Consider the following 17212-nt stretch of genomic DNA (forward strand, 5'->3'; position numbering starts at 1 on the left):
AAGGACAAATGATTTGTTTTTTTAAAAGCCCGTTTGTTTGACTTCATACTGTAGAAAGTTGAGCTGTCATAAACTTAGTATTAACTAGCAGACTACTTGAACTGAATTGAAAAGGCGCTATTTAAAATTCATTCTGCTGGGAAACTTCTAACGGTCTTTGTATGTTTAGATAGCTGGATAGATACAGGCACACTTCATTTTATTGCACTTTGCCTGATTGCACTTTATAGACACTGCATTTTTTACAAATTGAAGATTTGAAAATGAGCAAGTCTACAGGTGCCATTTTTCCAACAGCATGTGCTCACTTTGTGTCTCTGTGTCACATTTTGGTAATTTGCCCAGTATTTCAAACTTTTCCATGATTATTCTGTTATGGTGATCTGATTTGTAATGTTATTTTATTTGTTTTGGAGTGCCATGAACCATGCCCATCGAAGATGGTAACTGTAAATACTGTGTATGTTCCAACTGCTTCACCGACTGGCCATTTCCTTGTCTCTTTTCCTCTCCTCGGGCCTCCCTATTACCTGAGACACAATGTTGAAATTTGGTTAATTAATAAACCTACAATGGCTTCTAAATGTTCAGGTGAAAGGAAGAGTCACATGTCTCTCATTTTAAATCAGAAGCTAAATGTGCACATGTCTCACTTTAAATCAAAAGCTAAACGTGATTAAGCTTAGTGAGGAAGACATGTCGAAAGCTGAGATAGGCCAAAAGCTAGGCCACTTGTGCCAAACAGTTAGCCAAGTTGTGAATGCAAAGGAAAAGTTCTTGAAGGAAATTACTAATAAAAGTGTTACTTCAGCAAACACACGAATGATCAGAAAGCAAAACAGCCTTACTGCTGCAATGAAGAAAGTTTGAATGGTCTGGATAGAAGATCAAAGCAGCCACAGCCTTCCCTTAAGCCAAAGCCTAAAGCACAGCAAGGCCTTAACTCATTTCTGTTCTGGGAAGGCTGAGAGAGGAGAGGAAACTGCAGAAGAAGAGTTTGAAGCTCGCAGAGGTTGGTTCATGAATTTGAAGGAAAGAAGCCATCTCTGTAACATGAAAGTGCAAGGCGAAGCAGCCAGTGCTGATGGGGAAGCTGCAGCAAGTTATCCAGAAGATCCAGCTAAGATCCTTGCTATACTAAATGACAGATTTTCATTGTAGATGAAAAAGCCTGCTATTGGACGAAGATGCCATCTAGGACTTTTCATAGCTAGAGAGGAGAAGTCAATGCCTGGCTTCAAAGCTTCAAGGGACAGGCTGACTCTCTTGTTAGGGGCCAGTGCAGCTGGTGACTTTAAGTTGCTGATTTACCTTTCTGAAAATCCCAGGGCCCTTAAGAATTATGCTCAATCTCCTCTGCTTGTGTTCTATCAGTGGAGCAACAAAGCTTGGATGATGACAGCACATCTGTTTACAGCATGGTTTACTGAAGATTTTAAGGCTGCTATTGAGACCTACTGCTCAGAAAAAAAGATTCCTTTCAAAATATTACTGCTCGTGGATAATGCATCCAGTCACCCAAGACCTCTGCTGGGAGAAGTATAAAGAAATTGGTGTTGTTTTCATGCCTGCTAACACAGCATCCATTCTGCAGCCCATGGATCCAGGAGTAATTTCAACTTTCAAGTTTGTTTGTTTCTTTAATTAATTACTTAATTTATTCAGAGATGAGCTCTCACTTTGTTGGCCAGGGTGGTCTCAAACTCCTGGCCTCAGATGATCCTCCTGCTTCAGCCCCCCAAAGTGCTGGGATTACAGGTGTGAGTCACCACTCCCAGCCTCAACTTGTATTATTTAAGGAATACATTTCATAGGCTATCGCTGCCATAAATAGTGATTCCTCTGATGGACCTGAGTAAAGTATATAGAGAAGCTTCGGGAAAGGATTCACCATTCTGGATGCCATGAAGAACATTTGTAATTCATGGAAGGAGGTCAAAATATCAACATTAACAGGAGTTTGGAAGAAATCAACCCTCTTGGATAACTTTGAGGGGTTCAAGACTTAAGTGGAGGAAGTAACTGCAAATGTGGGGTAAATAGCAAGAGAACTAGAATTAGAAGTGGAACCTGAAAATGTGACTGAATTGCTGTAATCTCATTATCAAACTTGAATGGATGAAGAGTTATTTCTTACAGATGAGGAAAGAAGGTGGTTTCTTGAGATGGAATCTACTCCTGGTGAAGATATAGTGAACACTGTTGAAATGACAACCAAAGGCTGGGTGTGGTGGCTCACGCCTGTAATCCCAGCACTTTGGGAGGCCAAGGCAGGAAGATCATTTCAGGCCAGGAGTTCACGACCAGCCTGGGCAATACAGCAAGACCCTATGTCTACTAAAAATAAAAAAAAAAAATTAGTTGGTCGTGGTGGCTTACACCTCTAGTCCTAGCCACTTGGGAGGTAGGAGGATCCCTTGAGCTCAGGACTCTGAAGTTACAGTGAGCTATGATTGCACCACTGCACTCCAGCCTGGGTGACAAAGCGAGACCCTGTTTCAAAAAAGAAAACACAGTAAAAAAAGGAAACGACAACAAAGTTTTTAGGATGCTAAATAAACTTAGTTGCTAATGACAGGGTTTGAGAGGATTGACTGTGTTTTTGAAAGAAGTTCTATTGCGGTTAAACACCTGCTTTATCAAACAGCATCACCTGCTACAGAGAAATCTTCTGTGAAAGGAAGAGTCAGTTGATGCAGCAAACTTCATTGTCTTATTTTAAGAAGTCACCACAGTAACCCCAACACTTCAGCAACCACACCCTGATCAGTCAGCAGGCATCGACATGTAGGCAAGACCTTCCACCAGCAAAAAGATTACAACTCGCTGAAGACTCACAGGATTGTCAGTACTTTCTAGCAAGAAAATATTTTAAAATTTTAAAGTATCTGTATTGTAGTTTCAGGCATAATGCTATTGCACACTCAGTAGACTACTGTATAGTGTCAACATCACTTTTCTATGCACTGGGAAACCAAAAAATTTGTGTAACTCGCTTTATTGTGATCCTTACTTTATTGCAGTGGTCTGGAACCAAACCCGTAATATCTCCAATATGTGCCTATAGATAGATAGGGTTTTTTTGTTTGTTTGTTTAATTTCAAGGAAAAGTAGTTCATCATATCTAATAATACTCTGTAAAGTAGAATATCTAATATTTTTAAAAACACTTTAGGCTCTCATAAGCATTGTATCAACTATTTTGCTTATGTTTTATAGATGTAAAACTTCTAGCAGAGTCTCTTCCTCGAAGAAATTCCTCCTTGCTTTCAGTCCGGTTGGGTGGACTGTTTCTTCGAGACCTGGCTACAGAAGGAACTATGTTTCCTCTTCTAGTCTTCCCTAATCCAGTATGTACAACAGTGGGATAATGAATGTATCTAAGGTGTTGGTAAATTGTAGTCTGTTTTAGGCGAATGATACCTGATTCATTCTGACAAATTTGATGATCTTGAGACTGATGTGCTGGGATTAGAGAAGTTTCTTGAATTTGTTAAAGAGAAAATGTTGGTGAGATTTATGGCTATGCCTTCTTGCACTCCTGTGTTGTAGCCACCATGGTCTATTTTGCTCTGATTTGGAAGAAAATGCTATAAGACCACTATTTTCTGCATTTCAATGTTTGGGTTTCCTCTGTATCTAACAGTCATTTTCATGCCTTCTGACCCTTAGTCACTGACATGAAATCTCATCTTGCCAGGGTCCCAAAACGGAAATATCTCAAGTTTTCTATATTTGTATAATTTTCAAAATATACATTATTAATGATAAGATCTTTGATCTTAAGTTAGCAACAAACTGTCCACGTGGTTGAATAGTTAACCCCTTATTCTGTCCATAGTTTTATTGTGGTTGGGGGAAGGTTGTGGAGAGGGTGGGAAGGCAGACTGAAAATTTGAAAAGTTAGATATGTTTAATTTTCATTTAGCAACTGTTCATTAAATGTGCTGAGTGCCAAGTAGCATATTGTCAGTACAAAGGAAAAGATGCGGTCTCACTAGATTGGGAAAAGGGCAGAAAACGAAACAATTCTGCAAGTACTCAATCTGAGGTAAAGTGGGTTTTGATCTGATTGTGCTAAGGGAGTGTGTTGCTAAAGGGTAAGATGGTTTGTTTAGTGAATTTACTCTCTTCTCACCCTGACGTCTATGCATTTTTGTGTGTTTGTTTAATAGCAAAAAGAAGTTGGCAGAGTCTCACAGTCTTTTGGTGTACAAACTACATCTGCAGACAGAAGTGATCATTACCCAGGTACTTTGTCCTACTTTTTAAAAAAAATTTTTTAATTTTTTAAATTAATTTTTCTTTGAGACAGGGCCTCGCTCTGTCGCCCAGGCTGGAGTGCAGTAGCGTGATCTTGGCTCACTGCAACCTCTGCCTCCCAGGTTCGAGTAATTCTCATGCCGTAGTCAGGATTACAGGCGTGTGGTTCCATGTCCAGATAATTTTAGTATATTTAGTAGAGATGGGGATTTGCCATGTTGTCCAGGCTGGTCTTGAACTCCTTGGCCTCTCAAAGTGCTGAGATTACAAGCATGAGCCACCATGCCTGACCTTTTTTTTTTTTTTTTTTTTTAATAATTTAAAAATTCTTTTTGGGGGGCTTTCCAGCAAAAACCAGATCAGTAGTCTTTGATCAGTAGTAAAAGAGGGAATGTTTTCTGTTTTGTGCACAGTGATTTGCTGTGTGCACCCGGGTTTGACTTGGAGACAGCCTGGTCCTCTCTCAGTGGAGATGCGAACCTGAGGCTAACTGGGCAACCTTGCAGGGCCTTCAGGTCCTTGGTTTCCATGATATATGGGAGCTAGTACAACAGGCCAGTCTATGTAATTCCTGTGGAAAATTAAACAGTCAATCCTGATTAGGCTTTCTGTTTTAAAGATAGGCATAAATGTGAACTAATTGGAAAATAATTTAGAAAATGTCTGTTTTTCCAGAATTTCTCACAGGTCTATTAAGAATAAAGTTATCGTTTTTGCTTTGTTCCATGTTCTTATTCCTATTCTTTCCTTTAGCTGCAGACCCAGATGACCCAGTTTTTGAGATGCTGTATGAGAGAAATCCGGCACACAGCCACTTTGAGAGGCGACTCAATGTCAGCACAAGGCCCTTGAACATCATATACAATCCACAGGCCATTAAAAAAGTAGCCGACTTTTTCTACAAGGGAAAGGTTCATACCTCAGGTTAACTTTTTTGTTTGATCTTCCTTTTTAAAAACATCTTTATTGTTATTTCTGGTGTTCTGGACAAGGGTTATTCAGATGCTCTGATAGCAACAAAAAAGGTCTGTAGAGTAAGTCAGTCGGGTTGCCCTGTCCTGTTACCAAATCAGGGTAGAAGTTTGTGGACAGTCTTTTCCAAGATAAATCTATATCCTTAAATATTTTCTCTTTGTTTGCCTCCACTTAGCATGCGTTTAGTCATACTTTTCATTTCTCTCTTTTTTTTCCATTTTTATGTCATACTGTCATTCTGAATAATGGCCCCAAAGAATAGCAGCTGTACTTTTTGAAAGCCACTACCTTTGAATCAGTACCTATCTTAAAATATTAGAGTGATTGAAGGCAATAAAATAGTATGGGGTGAGGGAGTTCATCATCTCTTTTAGGTTTCTCAATTACAAAACATTCTTACAAAAATAGATGAAAGTACTACAGGCATAAAATAGTTTCATGATATTGATTTCGCACGGCTGTATTTTCAGCCAGCATTGGAACTGGAAATCTGCATCTTGGAACTGAAAAGCAACGATACCCATACTTTTCATTTCACTAGGACAGTGGTTTCCTTGGCTACCCGGGATAATTTAGACCAGTGAACTGAGCAGGAGTGTTCAAGAATTTCCTTCTAGATGACAGGATCAGTGGTCTCTTTGACCTCCTTTGTGCAGCATTAAATACTGCAAAGTTCTAAATGTCATCATTGATTTATTTATGCCTCCCTTTGTTCCCCAAAAAGATTTGAAACAGTAGGTGCAGAAAAAGTACTTTTATGGACAGGGAGATTTATAAAACAATAGTATTTTCTTAAATGTCCCTTCCCTCTTTATTACAATGAAGCTGTTTTAGTTTTTGGACTAGTTTTTTAGTCTTTTCATATAAACAGTAGCCATAAATGCTGTGACTTCATTGCTCTGTCACTGATAGAATATAGAAGGTGGCCAGGCACAATGACTCATACCTATAATCCTAGAACTTTGAGAGGTCGAGGCTGGGGGATTGCTTGAGCCCAGGAGTTTGAGACTAGCCTGGGCAACATAGGGAGACCTCATCTCTACTAAAAATAATTAAAAAAAATTAATCAGGCGTGGTGGTGTGTGCCTGTAGCCCCAGCTACTCGGGAGGCTGAGGCAGAAGGATTGCTTGAGACTGGGAGTTCAAGGCTACAGTGAGCTATGATTACACCACTGCACTCCAGCCTGGGCAACACAGCAAGACCCTGTCTTAAAAAAAAAGAATATAGAGAGGCTGGGTGTGGTGATTCACGCCTGTAATCTCAGCACTTTGGGAGGCTGAGGCAGGCGGATCACTAGAGGTCAGGAGTTCAAGACCAGCCTGGCCAACATGGTGAAACCCTGTCTCTACTAAAAATACAAAAATTAGTTGGGTGTGGTGGCATGCGCCTGTAATCCCAGCTACTTGGGAGTCTGAGGCAGGAGAATCGCTTGAACCTGGGAGGCGGAGGTTGCAGTGAAGCAAGATCATGCCACTGCACTCCAGCCTAGGAGACAGAGCGGGACTTTATCTTAGAGGAAGAAGAAGAAAAAACAAAGAACATAGAAGGCACTTCCTTTGAAATTCCATTTTCTCTTTCAGTGCTTTTTAACAATTTGGAAATATAGTAGTTTGGAATATTTCAGAAAATGGCTTAAGAAATTCTAGTAGTTTAGGTATACTTCTCTCACTTGCCTCCTCTCCCCCATGGCTGTCTACTACCTATTTTTGTCTCATTCCTGTTACCCTGTATTATGCCAGGTCATACTGGAGCAAGAAACTGTTGTTACTGATTTTTTTTTTTTTTTCTTGAGACAGGGTCTTGCTCTGTCACGCCAGGCTGGATTGCAATGGTGTGATCATGGCTCACTGCAGCCTCAGTCTCCTGGGCTCAGGTGATTCTCCCGCCTTGGCCTCCCACAGTGCTGGGATTACGAGTGTGAGCCACCATGCGCAGCCTGATTTTTTTTTTTTTAAGCTTTAATGGAAATTCTTGGTGAGAATTGATGTAGGACTTTTGTTCACCCAGCCGTGTGAAAATTCTGACTCGCCTGTGTATTTCCGATCTTGCAGGTTTTGGTTATCAGTCTGAACTTGAGCTGAGAGTGGCCGAAGCTGCCCGAAGACAATATAACAAGCTGAAGATGCAGACCAAGGCAGAAATCCGGCAAACTCTTGATCGTTTGCTAGTGGGTGATTTCATTGTAAGTGAGCATCCATAAACACTCTTTGGGGATTGTGGAAGGGGCAGGAATTCTTTCCATCAAGTCACTACCTACTGTAGATAGGCTTACTTATATCAGTTATGCTAACTGAATAAACAGAATATTAAATCCTTATCAGCTAGCATAGAATAAAATCTTGTGTATTTTATAGTCAGGGTGTAGCTAATACAATGAGTGACTGTGACTAGATTCTGTGTCTCCTTAGACCAGGATGAGGTTACTTTCAAGACTCATCTTTGTGCCGGGCGCGGTGGCTCACGCCTGTAATCCCAGCACTTTGGGAGGCCGAGGTGGGCAGATCACTTGAGGTCAGGAGTTCGAGACCAGCCTGGCCAACATGGTGAAACCCTGTCTCTGCTAAAAGTACAAGAATTAGCTGGGCATGGTGGTGGGTGCCTGTAATCCCAGCTACTCGGGAGGCGGAGGCAGGAGAATCACTTGAACCTGGGAGGCGGAGGTTGCAGTGAATCGAGATTGCACCACTGCACTCCAGCCCAGGCAACAGAGTGAGGCACCATCTCAAAAAGAAAAAAAAAAAAGACTTGTGTTTGTTCCATTTTCCAGACCTGATACTTTGTGCATGTTTCACATGAGAGTTTCTCTTTTTTACTTACTGTTACCAGAAGAGACAACTGGAATGATGCCGCAGCTTCTATTCTAGGGTGTGATGATGGGCACTTTGTGATGCCACGTGACCAGCTGTCATGAGGATGCCATAGACAGGGAGGGCCAAGAGACATCTTCACAGTCCAGTAGGAAGGCTGGGCAAGGTGGCCCATGCCTGTAATCCCGGCATTTTGGGAGGCTGAGGTGGGAGGATCACTTGAGCTCAGGAGTTTGAGACCAGCGTGGGCAACATAGTGAGACCTTGTCTCTACGAAAAATAAAAAAAAATTAGCTGGGCCTGGTAGCACATACCTATAGTTCCAGCTGTTCAGGAAGCTGAGGCGGGAGGATTGCTTGAGCCCAGGAACTGGAGGGTGCAGTGAGCTATGATGTGCATTCTAGCCTGAGCGACAGAGTGAGACCTTGTCTCAAGAAATCAAAATAGTCCAGTAAAACACAGTTTCTAAGGTGACATGGAGGTGCACTGCTACAATACAGCAGCAGGTGGTACATTGAGAAAAAGTGTGGCATCTTTTGGACAGTGCAGAGTAAGTTGTAGGTGTCAGAGAGGCAGAAATGATCCAAGTAAAATGGGGTGTGTAGTATGGGATGGAGAATTAGCCCTGTTCTTTGTTTTTGGGGGTGTGTATGTATATGCGTGTGTATGTATGTTTCTACATAAAGTATGACAATTAGTATTCTCGTAAACAAAAGAGGTTTCTTTTTGGTAACGTAAATTAGCTTTTGCCACATACATACAGTTGAGGCTGATTTTGGTTGAAGGGAAGAACAATGAATAAATCATGAATTGGTGTGTTATTTATATTTCAAATGTGAAAGCTTGTTTCTCGCTAAGATGTTTTGGCATGGAAGTTCGTGGTTACCAATGCCCCTGAATAAGTAAAAATGTTTAGAGTTCTGTGTTTATTTGAATTCTATAATTTCTGTAATCCTTTAAAGTATTAAACTCTTAAATTAGAAACAAAATCTTTCTTAAGACTATCTTTCTACAGACTATCATCCCTATTTAGTTATTTGCTATTTTTTTCTCCCCCGTTCAGATATTTGCCTGTGGTAATTTCTCAGATTCTCAAACATTTACATCTACTTTTGTGTTAGACTTTTGGCTGTAATACAGTAGACCACTAAGTCACTCCATAATCCCAGCTGCAGCTTCCAGAAACGCTTGAGCACCATGGATAAAGCTGTTGGGTTTCGGCAGTGACGGTTAATGACTGTTTTATTCGTACAGGAGGAGAGTAAACGATGGACCGTGCGACTGGATATTTCTGCCCCTCAGGTGATATTTCCTGATGATTTCAAATTCAAGAATCCCGTGTTAGTTGTTGTGGATCTAGGAAGAATGCTTTTGACGAATACCCAAGGTATAGTGTGAGTGGGAAATAATGAAAGCCTATCTTGGTAGATCAATCTATCTATGATTATCTAAGTAAAGCTTAATAGAACATTTATATAACATTTGTAAACTTCCAAGTTCACGTGTAACTTTTAAAACAATGAAATAATGAAAACATATCTTGGTAGATGGACCTATCTATGATAATATAAGTAAAGCTTAATAAAACGTTTACATAAAATTTTAAGACCCGAGGGTTCACTTGTTACTTTTAAAATAATAGCTTTATTGAGGTATAATTCTAAGTTTTAAATGTATAGTTAGTTGTTTTTAGTATGTTGATAGAATTGTGCAATTCTTACTGCTATTTAATATTGGGAGGACTTTTGCATCTTTCCTGACTGAAACTCTTGTGTGTACCCATTAAACACCAGTTCGCCTTCCCACTCCCTGTCCCCTGGCAACCACGAATCTTTCTGTCTCTGGATTTGTTCTGAACATTTCATATGATGGAATAATGCCATGTGTGGCCTTTTATGTCTGGCTTTTTCATTTAGCATGACGTTTTCAAGGTTCTTCTGTGTTGTAATATATACCAATACTTCCTTCCTTCATATGGCTGAATAATAGTCCATTGTGTGGCTGTTCCGCATTTTGTTTATCCTTCCATTTGTTCATGGCCATTTGAGTTGCTTCCACTCTTTTGCTCTTATGCATAGGGCTGCTGTGAGCATTCATGTATAAGTTTTTGTGTAAACGTATATTTTCTTTAAATTTTTTTTCTTTTTTAAACACCCCCATTTCTGCAATGTAGACATATATTTTTAATTCTCTATATACCTAGCAGTGGAGTTGCTGAGCCATGTGGTGACTCCATGTTTTAATATTTTGAGGAAGTACCAAATTGTTTTTGTTTGTTTGTTTTTTTGAGATGGAGTCTCACTCTGTCGCCCAGGCTGGAGCGCAGTGATGCCATCTCAGCTCACTGCAACCTCTGCCTCCCAGGTTCAAACAATTCTCCTGTTTCAGCCTCCTGAGTAGCTGGAATTGCAGGTGCCCACCACTATGCCCTGCTAATTTTTGTATCTTTAGTAGGCATGGGGTTTCTCCATGTTGGCCAGTCTGGTCTTAACTCCTGACCTCAGGTGATCTGCCCACCTTGGCCTCCCAAACTGCTGAGATTGTAGGCGTGAGCCACTGCGCTCAGCCCAGATTGTTTTTCCAAAATGGCTGCACCAGCAGTGTCCAAGGGTTCCGTTTTCTCCACATCCTTGTCATCACTTGTTATTGTCTGCCTTTTTGATTATAGCCATGTTTGTGGGTGTGAGGTGGTATCTCATTGTAGTTTTTATTTGTATTTCTTCTGTAACACTGGGTATATTTATTTATTTATTTATTTATTTGTTTTTTGAGACAGAGTCTTGGCTCTGTTGCCCAGGCTGGAGTGCAGTGGCACAGTCTCAGCTCACTGCAACCTCTGTCTTCCGGGTTCAAACGATTCTCCCACGTCAGCCTCCCTGGTAGCTGGAATTACAGGCACACACCACCACGCCCAGCTAATTTTTGTATTTTTAGTAGAGATGGGGTTTCACCGTGTTGGCTAGGCTGGTCTTGAACTCCTGACCTCAAGTGATCTACCCACCTTGGCGACCCAAAGTCCTGGGATTACAGGCGTGAGCCACCGCACCCAACCAATTTTTGTATTTTTAGTAGAGATGGGGTTTTGCCATGTTGGCCAGGCAGGTCTCGAACTCCTGACCTCAAGCAATCTGCCTGTCTTGATCTCCCAAAGTGCTGGGATTGCAGGTGTGAGCCACCATGCTCAGCCCCAGTGGTGTATTTTTATAGTTGTCTTGGCACTGCTTAGCTGGAGACGGGCTGAGTGTGGTCTCTGGGGCTACACAATTGCATATTGAGCAGTTACTGCTCATCAAGCACTACCTTGGCACTAGGAAGACTGTGTTGACCAAGAAAGATGAGACCTCTCTTCTCTTAGAACATTCCAGTGGATGCTGGGCGCAGTGGCTCACTCCTGTAATTCCAGCACTTTGGGAGGCTGAGGCGGGTGGATTACACGAACTCAGGAGTTCGAGAGCAGCCTGGCCAACATGGTGAAACCCTGTCTCTACTAAAAATACAAAAAATTGGCCAGATGTGGTGACTCACGCCTGTAATCCCGGTACTTAGGGAAGATGAGGTGGGTGGATCACCTGAGGTCAGGAGTTTGAGACCAGTCTGGCCAACATGGTGAAACCCTGTGTCTACTAAAAGTACAAAAATTAGCCGGGCATGGCGGCGGGCACATGTAATCCTAGCTACTCGGGAGGCTGAGGCAGGAGAATCCCTTGAACCTGGGAGGCAGAGGTTGCAGTGAGCCAAGATCTTGCCACTACACTCCAGCCTGGGTAACAGAGTGAGACTCAATCTCAAAAATAAATAAATACATAAATAAAAATAAAAAAAATTAGCCGGGCATGGTGGTGCACACCTGTAATCCCAGCTCCTTGGGAGGCTGAGACAGTAGAATCGCTTAAACCTGGGAGGCAGAGGTTGCAGTGAGCCGAGATTGTGCCATTGCTCTCCAGCCTGGGCGACAGAGTGAGACTTCATCTGAAAAAAAAGAACATTCCAGTGGGGGAAACAAATGACCACACAGAAAAAGGAAAAGAAAGAAAAGACTCTGGAGAGTGACATAAGAAAGGGTTGGTGAAAGCAGCCCATGCCCATGGCAAGTCAGGTGAGAAGTGAGGAGGAAGCATTGGGCCAGCAGGCGGCGCTGATGTCAGGGGGCTTCCAGCTTTTCTAATGTCCATACTTTTTTATATTTGTGTTCTGATTTCCAAATTAATAGGTAAGTTCACACTTAGAAAATGGTAAACACAGATATTATGCTTAGAGTTGTCCTCAGTTTTCTTAAACGGGTTGGTTGATTCTCTACCTTTCATAATTATTACATTAAGGGAAAGAGGAGGGAAATAGCAGACATCTATTTGAATCTTCTCTTTTTTATCTGCAGATAACTCCAGGAGGAAAAGTAGGGATGGGTCTGCATCTGAAGAGACCCAGTTTAGTGATGATGAATATAAGACCCCCCTGGCCACACCTCCTAACACCCCACCTCCCGAGTCAAACAGCAGCAATGGAGAGAAAACGCCTCCCTTTTCTGGAGTGGAATTCAGTGAAGAACAGCTTCAAGCACATTTAATGAGCACAAAGATGTATGAGAGGTACTCGCTGTCATTTATGGACCTGCAGATCATGGTTGGACGAGTGAAAGACAATTGGAAGCATGTCCAGGATATTGATGTGGGACCAACCCATGTGGTAGAGAAGTTCGACGTCCACCTACAGTTAGAGCGTCGATTGATTTATACTTCAGATCCCAAATATCCAGGAGCCGTGCTGTCAGGCAACTTACCAGACTTAAAAATCCACATTAATGAAGATAAAATATCTGCCCTAAAGAATTGCTTTGCTCTCCTCACCACCCCAGAAATGAAAACTTCTGACACTCAGATTAAAGAGAAGATTTTTCCCCAGGAGGAGCAGCGGGGAAGTTTGCAAGACTCCGTAATGAATTTAACCCAGAGCATTGTGATGTTGGAGCAGCATACCCGCGAGGTTCTGGTGGAGTCGCAGCTCCTCCTGGCGGAATTTAAAGTGAACTGTATGCAGCTTGGTGTTGAGAGCAATGGCCGGTACATTTCTGTGCTCAAGGTGTTTGGTACCAATGCTCACTTTGTGAAGAGGCCTTATGATGCTGAAGTCTCCCTAACTGTTCATGGTTTGCTCCTGGTGGATACCATGCAGACATATGGTGCTGATTTTGACCTTTTGATGGCTTCCCATAAGAACTTGAGCTTTGATATTCCAACAGGAAGCCTTCGGGATAGCAGGGCCCAGTCTCCTGTCTCTGGACCGAATGCGGCCCACTTAACTGATGGAGCTACGCTGAACAACCGATCAGCTACTAGTGTTTCACTTGACAAAATTCTCACCAAAGAGCAAGAGTCCCTTATTAAGTTGGAATATCAGTTTGTGAGTTCAGAGTGCCCATCAATGAATTTAGACAGTACTCTTCAGGTGATTTCCCTACAGGTGAATAATTTAGATATTATCCTCAATCCAGAGACGATCGTGGAGCTAATCGGTTTTCTTCAAAAATCCTTTCCCAAGGAAAAAGATGATTTAAGTCCTCAACCTTTAATGACTGATTTTGAAAGAAGCTTCAGAGAACAAGGAACTTACCAGTCTACATATGAACAAAACACGGAGGTTGCAGTGGAAATCCATAGGCTTAACTTACTGCTTCTTCGGACAGTGGGCATGGCAAATGGAGAGAAATATGGCAGAAAAATTGCAACTGCAAGTATAGGTGGCACCAAAGTTAATGTCTCAATGGGTAGCACGTTTGACATGAACGGTTCTCTCGGCTGTTTACAGCTTATGGATTTGACACAAGATAATGTCAAAAACCAGTATGTTGTCAGCATTGGGAATTCTGTAGGCTATGAAAATATCATCAGTGATATTGGCTACTTTGAATCTGTGTTTGTCAGAATGGAAGATGCAGCCCTCACTGAAGCTTTGAGTTTCACGTTTGTTGAGAAATCTAAACAGGAGTGTTTTCTCAACCTGAAGATGGCGTCTTTACATTATAACCACTCTGCTAAGTTTTTGAAGGAGTTGACGTTATCCATGGATGAACTGGAAGAAAATTTTCGAAGTATGCTGAAAAGTGCAGCCAGCAAAGTCACCACAGTACTAGCTACCAAGACTGCTGAGTATAGCGAGATGGTATCACTCTTTGAAACTCCAAGGAAGACTCGGGAACCCTTTATCTTAGAGGAAAATGAAATATATGGGTTTGACCTAGCTTCGTCTCCTTCGGACACTGTAAAGCTAATCTTGAACATAAACATTGAATCACCAGTTGTTTCTATCCCTCGGAAGCCAGGGAGTCCTGAGTTGTTGGTGGGACACTTGGGACAGATATTCATCCAGAATTTTGTGGCGGGAGATGATGAATCCAGAAGTGACCGTCTGCAGGTGGAAATCAAGGACATTAAACTGTATTCTTTGAATTGCACTCAGTTGGCAGGTAGAGAAGCTGTTGGGTCTGAAGGAAGCCGGACGTTTTGCCCACCTTTTGGGTCTGGCAGTGCCAACAGTCAGGAGGAAGCTCATTTCACACGACATGATTTCTTTGAATCTTTGCATAGAGGTCAAGGTGAGGAGCATGTCTTTTGTTCCATTTTGTTTGATGATTGAACAAATCATCAAACTCTCACGGAGTCCTTTGTTTAAAACAGCAACAACAAAATCCTTTTCTTTTAGAATAATCCTCAGTTAATGTTTAAGAAATCAAAAAGAGTTTTAATAGAATGCCTTGTAGTAAGTTGGCATGTTTTCACCCTTTTCCATTTAATATCATATTTGGCAAAACAGGAATTTACTTACTTTTATTTTTATTTTTTTGTTTTTTTGAGACAGAGTTTTGCTCTCGTTGCCCAGGCTGGAGTGCAATGGTGCAGTCTCAGCTCACTGCAACCTCTATCTCCCAGGTTCAAGTGATTCTCTTGGCTCAGCCTCCCAAGTAGCTGGGATTATGCGTCCGCCGCCACACCTGGCTAATTTTTGTATTTTTAGTAGAGACAGGGTTTCACCATGTTGGCCAGGCTGGTCTCGAACTTGTGACCTCAGGTCATCTGCCTGCCTTGGCCTCCCAAAGTGTTGGGATTACAGGTGTGAGCCACCGTGCCTGGGCAGGAATTTATTTTTTTAAAGTGTTCCAGTTTGAAATTGGATGAGTACTCATTTACAGAGACACTTCAGGGGATGGATGTTTTTAAAGTATTGTTTAATTTGGTCAGATATGTCTGATATTCTGTTCCCAAGCCGTAGGTCCTTCCTAGTTAAATATTTTGGCCCAAGATACCTCAAGGGGTTGATGTAAATAGTTTGTGGATATTATCTTCTTTAATATTCTGTCATCTTGTTCTATAATGGGTTGGTCCAGGGTTCTAAGAATAAAAGCTTATGTTTGTATTCTGGGTCTGATCAGATAAAACCAAACGGTCCAATCTGTTGGTTTTGGCACACAGAGATCAGGTAAGCCCTAGAGCATGGCTTTATTGTGACACAATTAATGCCTTTGAGAACTTAGCCTTCTGTGGTCATCACATGTTAATTCACTGATATGTTTTTATACTTGTCGAAAGATTGCTTTCTCTGCTTGGATAGAAGTTGTTTACTTAGAACTTTGTGTTGTCCTAGATTCTGATTTAGGCCTAATAAGTGGGATACATCTGTGTCTGAAAGGTAGGGAAGGATGAATAATTTGGTTTGGAAAATGCCAGCTTGGGTGACTCAAAGAAGCATAATGTAGACTCTGGACTGGATTAATGTTCACCATGTCGTGTTTTGAAGCTACCAAATGGAGCATATGATAAAAATATTGTTTCTTTTTTTGTGTAAATATATCTCGTACCTCGTCTTGCTATGAATTTTGGCCTCGGGATAGCTGTTAAGGTTTGCTCTCAGTCATAGACCCCAGGTGCCAGGCTAACCTGCCCTCCTGGTCTAAGAGTAACTCATGGGCTGTATTTTGTATACTCTATGTTTAATCAGCAGTAATGAAGTAAATGTTAAGGTTTACGGTCTATCATTTCGTCTCTTTTATGCCAGCTTTTCACATCCTGAACAACACCACCATTCAGTTTAAACTGGAGAAGATCCCTACAGAGAGAGAATCTGAATTGACTTTTTCTCTTAGCCCAGATGACCTGGGAACTTCTAGCATCATGAAGATTGAAGGAAAATTTGTCAATCCGGTTCAGGTAAATTCATGTCAGGGCAGTTGAAGTCATATGTTTATATTAACACTCTATAAATATGATATATATTTATGTACGTTACATGTTGGAAGGAAAATATATTTTCAAAGAGATATCACCCATGCACAATACCATTGTTGAAACCTTGTTCCGATAATCATGGAATCTTTTTGTTGTGGGGAATCCATCTTGTCAGCCTTTTTCATATGGAGGAAGGGTGGGTTATCTGGAGAAAGATGGCAGATTCTTAATTCTGTTGACATTCAGAAATGGGGAAATGATTGCTTACGCAGTCAGAGTCTCCTTTCCCAGGAGGATATCATTCTTGTCACACTTAGACATACTTAACCCAGCCTATGAAACATTGTGATCATCTGAGCTGTGGACAGATCCTTTCAACAAAGAATTAGTCCTGCCCTCTCTGAAATGAAATGGGCCAGGATAGGGATTTCTTTTTTTATGGGCATGCGTGTATGTATACACCTTTTCGTTTTTTTCCTTCAAAAGTGTCATTTTCGGCCGGGCGCGGTGGCTCAAGCCTGTAATCCCAGCACTTTGGGAGGCCGAGACGGGCGGATCACGAGGTCAGGAGATCGAGACCATCCTGGCTAACACAGTGAAACCCCGTCTCTATTAAAAAATACAAAAAACTAGCCGGGCGAGGTGGCGGGCGCCTGTAGTCCCAGCTACTCGGGAGGACGAGGCAGGAGAATGGCGTGAACCCAGGAGGCGGAGCTTGCAGTGAGCTGAGATCCGGCCACTGCACTCCAGCCTGGGCGACAGAGCGAGACTCCGCCTCAAAAAAAAAAACAAAAAAAACAAAAAACAAAAGTGTCATTTTCCCTGATTTCACAGGGACTAGAGCAAAGAGGAGTACGTTATAAAACAGCAGTGACAGGCAGGCTCTTAGGACGGTCTGTGGTCTATGTCTGGCACCACAGTAGTTGGTCTGTGTCTGGCAGCTGCTCTGG

At 41.8% G+C, this 17212-nt stretch overlaps 1 protein-coding gene across 6 annotated transcripts in view; it reads left to right on the forward strand.

The window, feature by feature from the left end:
• Positions 1–17212, forward strand: part of VPS13D (vacuolar protein sorting 13 homolog D) — a 282995-nt gene that overhangs the window by 33903 nt on the left and 231880 nt on the right. For 5 of the 6 annotated variants that reach the window (XM_050787581.1, XM_050787591.1, XM_050787600.1 and 2 more), the window contains exons 14-20: positions 3220–3350; positions 4176–4251; positions 5017–5187; positions 7291–7421; positions 9301–9433; positions 12422–14635; positions 16093–16244. In XM_050787581.1, the coding sequence (XP_050643538.1) occupies positions 3220–3350; positions 4176–4251; positions 5017–5187; positions 7291–7421; positions 9301–9433; positions 12422–14635; positions 16093–16244 (3008 nt within the window). Of the gene's footprint in view, positions 1–3219; positions 3351–4175; positions 4252–5016; positions 5188–7290; positions 7422–9300; positions 9434–12421; positions 14636–16092; positions 16245–17212 lie in introns of those variants that run through there. The other variant, XM_050787628.1, reaches the window with a different exon arrangement.

Source organism: Macaca thibetana, chromosome 1, assembly GCF_024542745.1.
Source record: "Macaca thibetana thibetana isolate TM-01 chromosome 1, ASM2454274v1, whole genome shotgun sequence".
NCBI lineage: Eukaryota > Metazoa > Chordata > Mammalia > Primates > Cercopithecidae > Macaca > Macaca thibetana.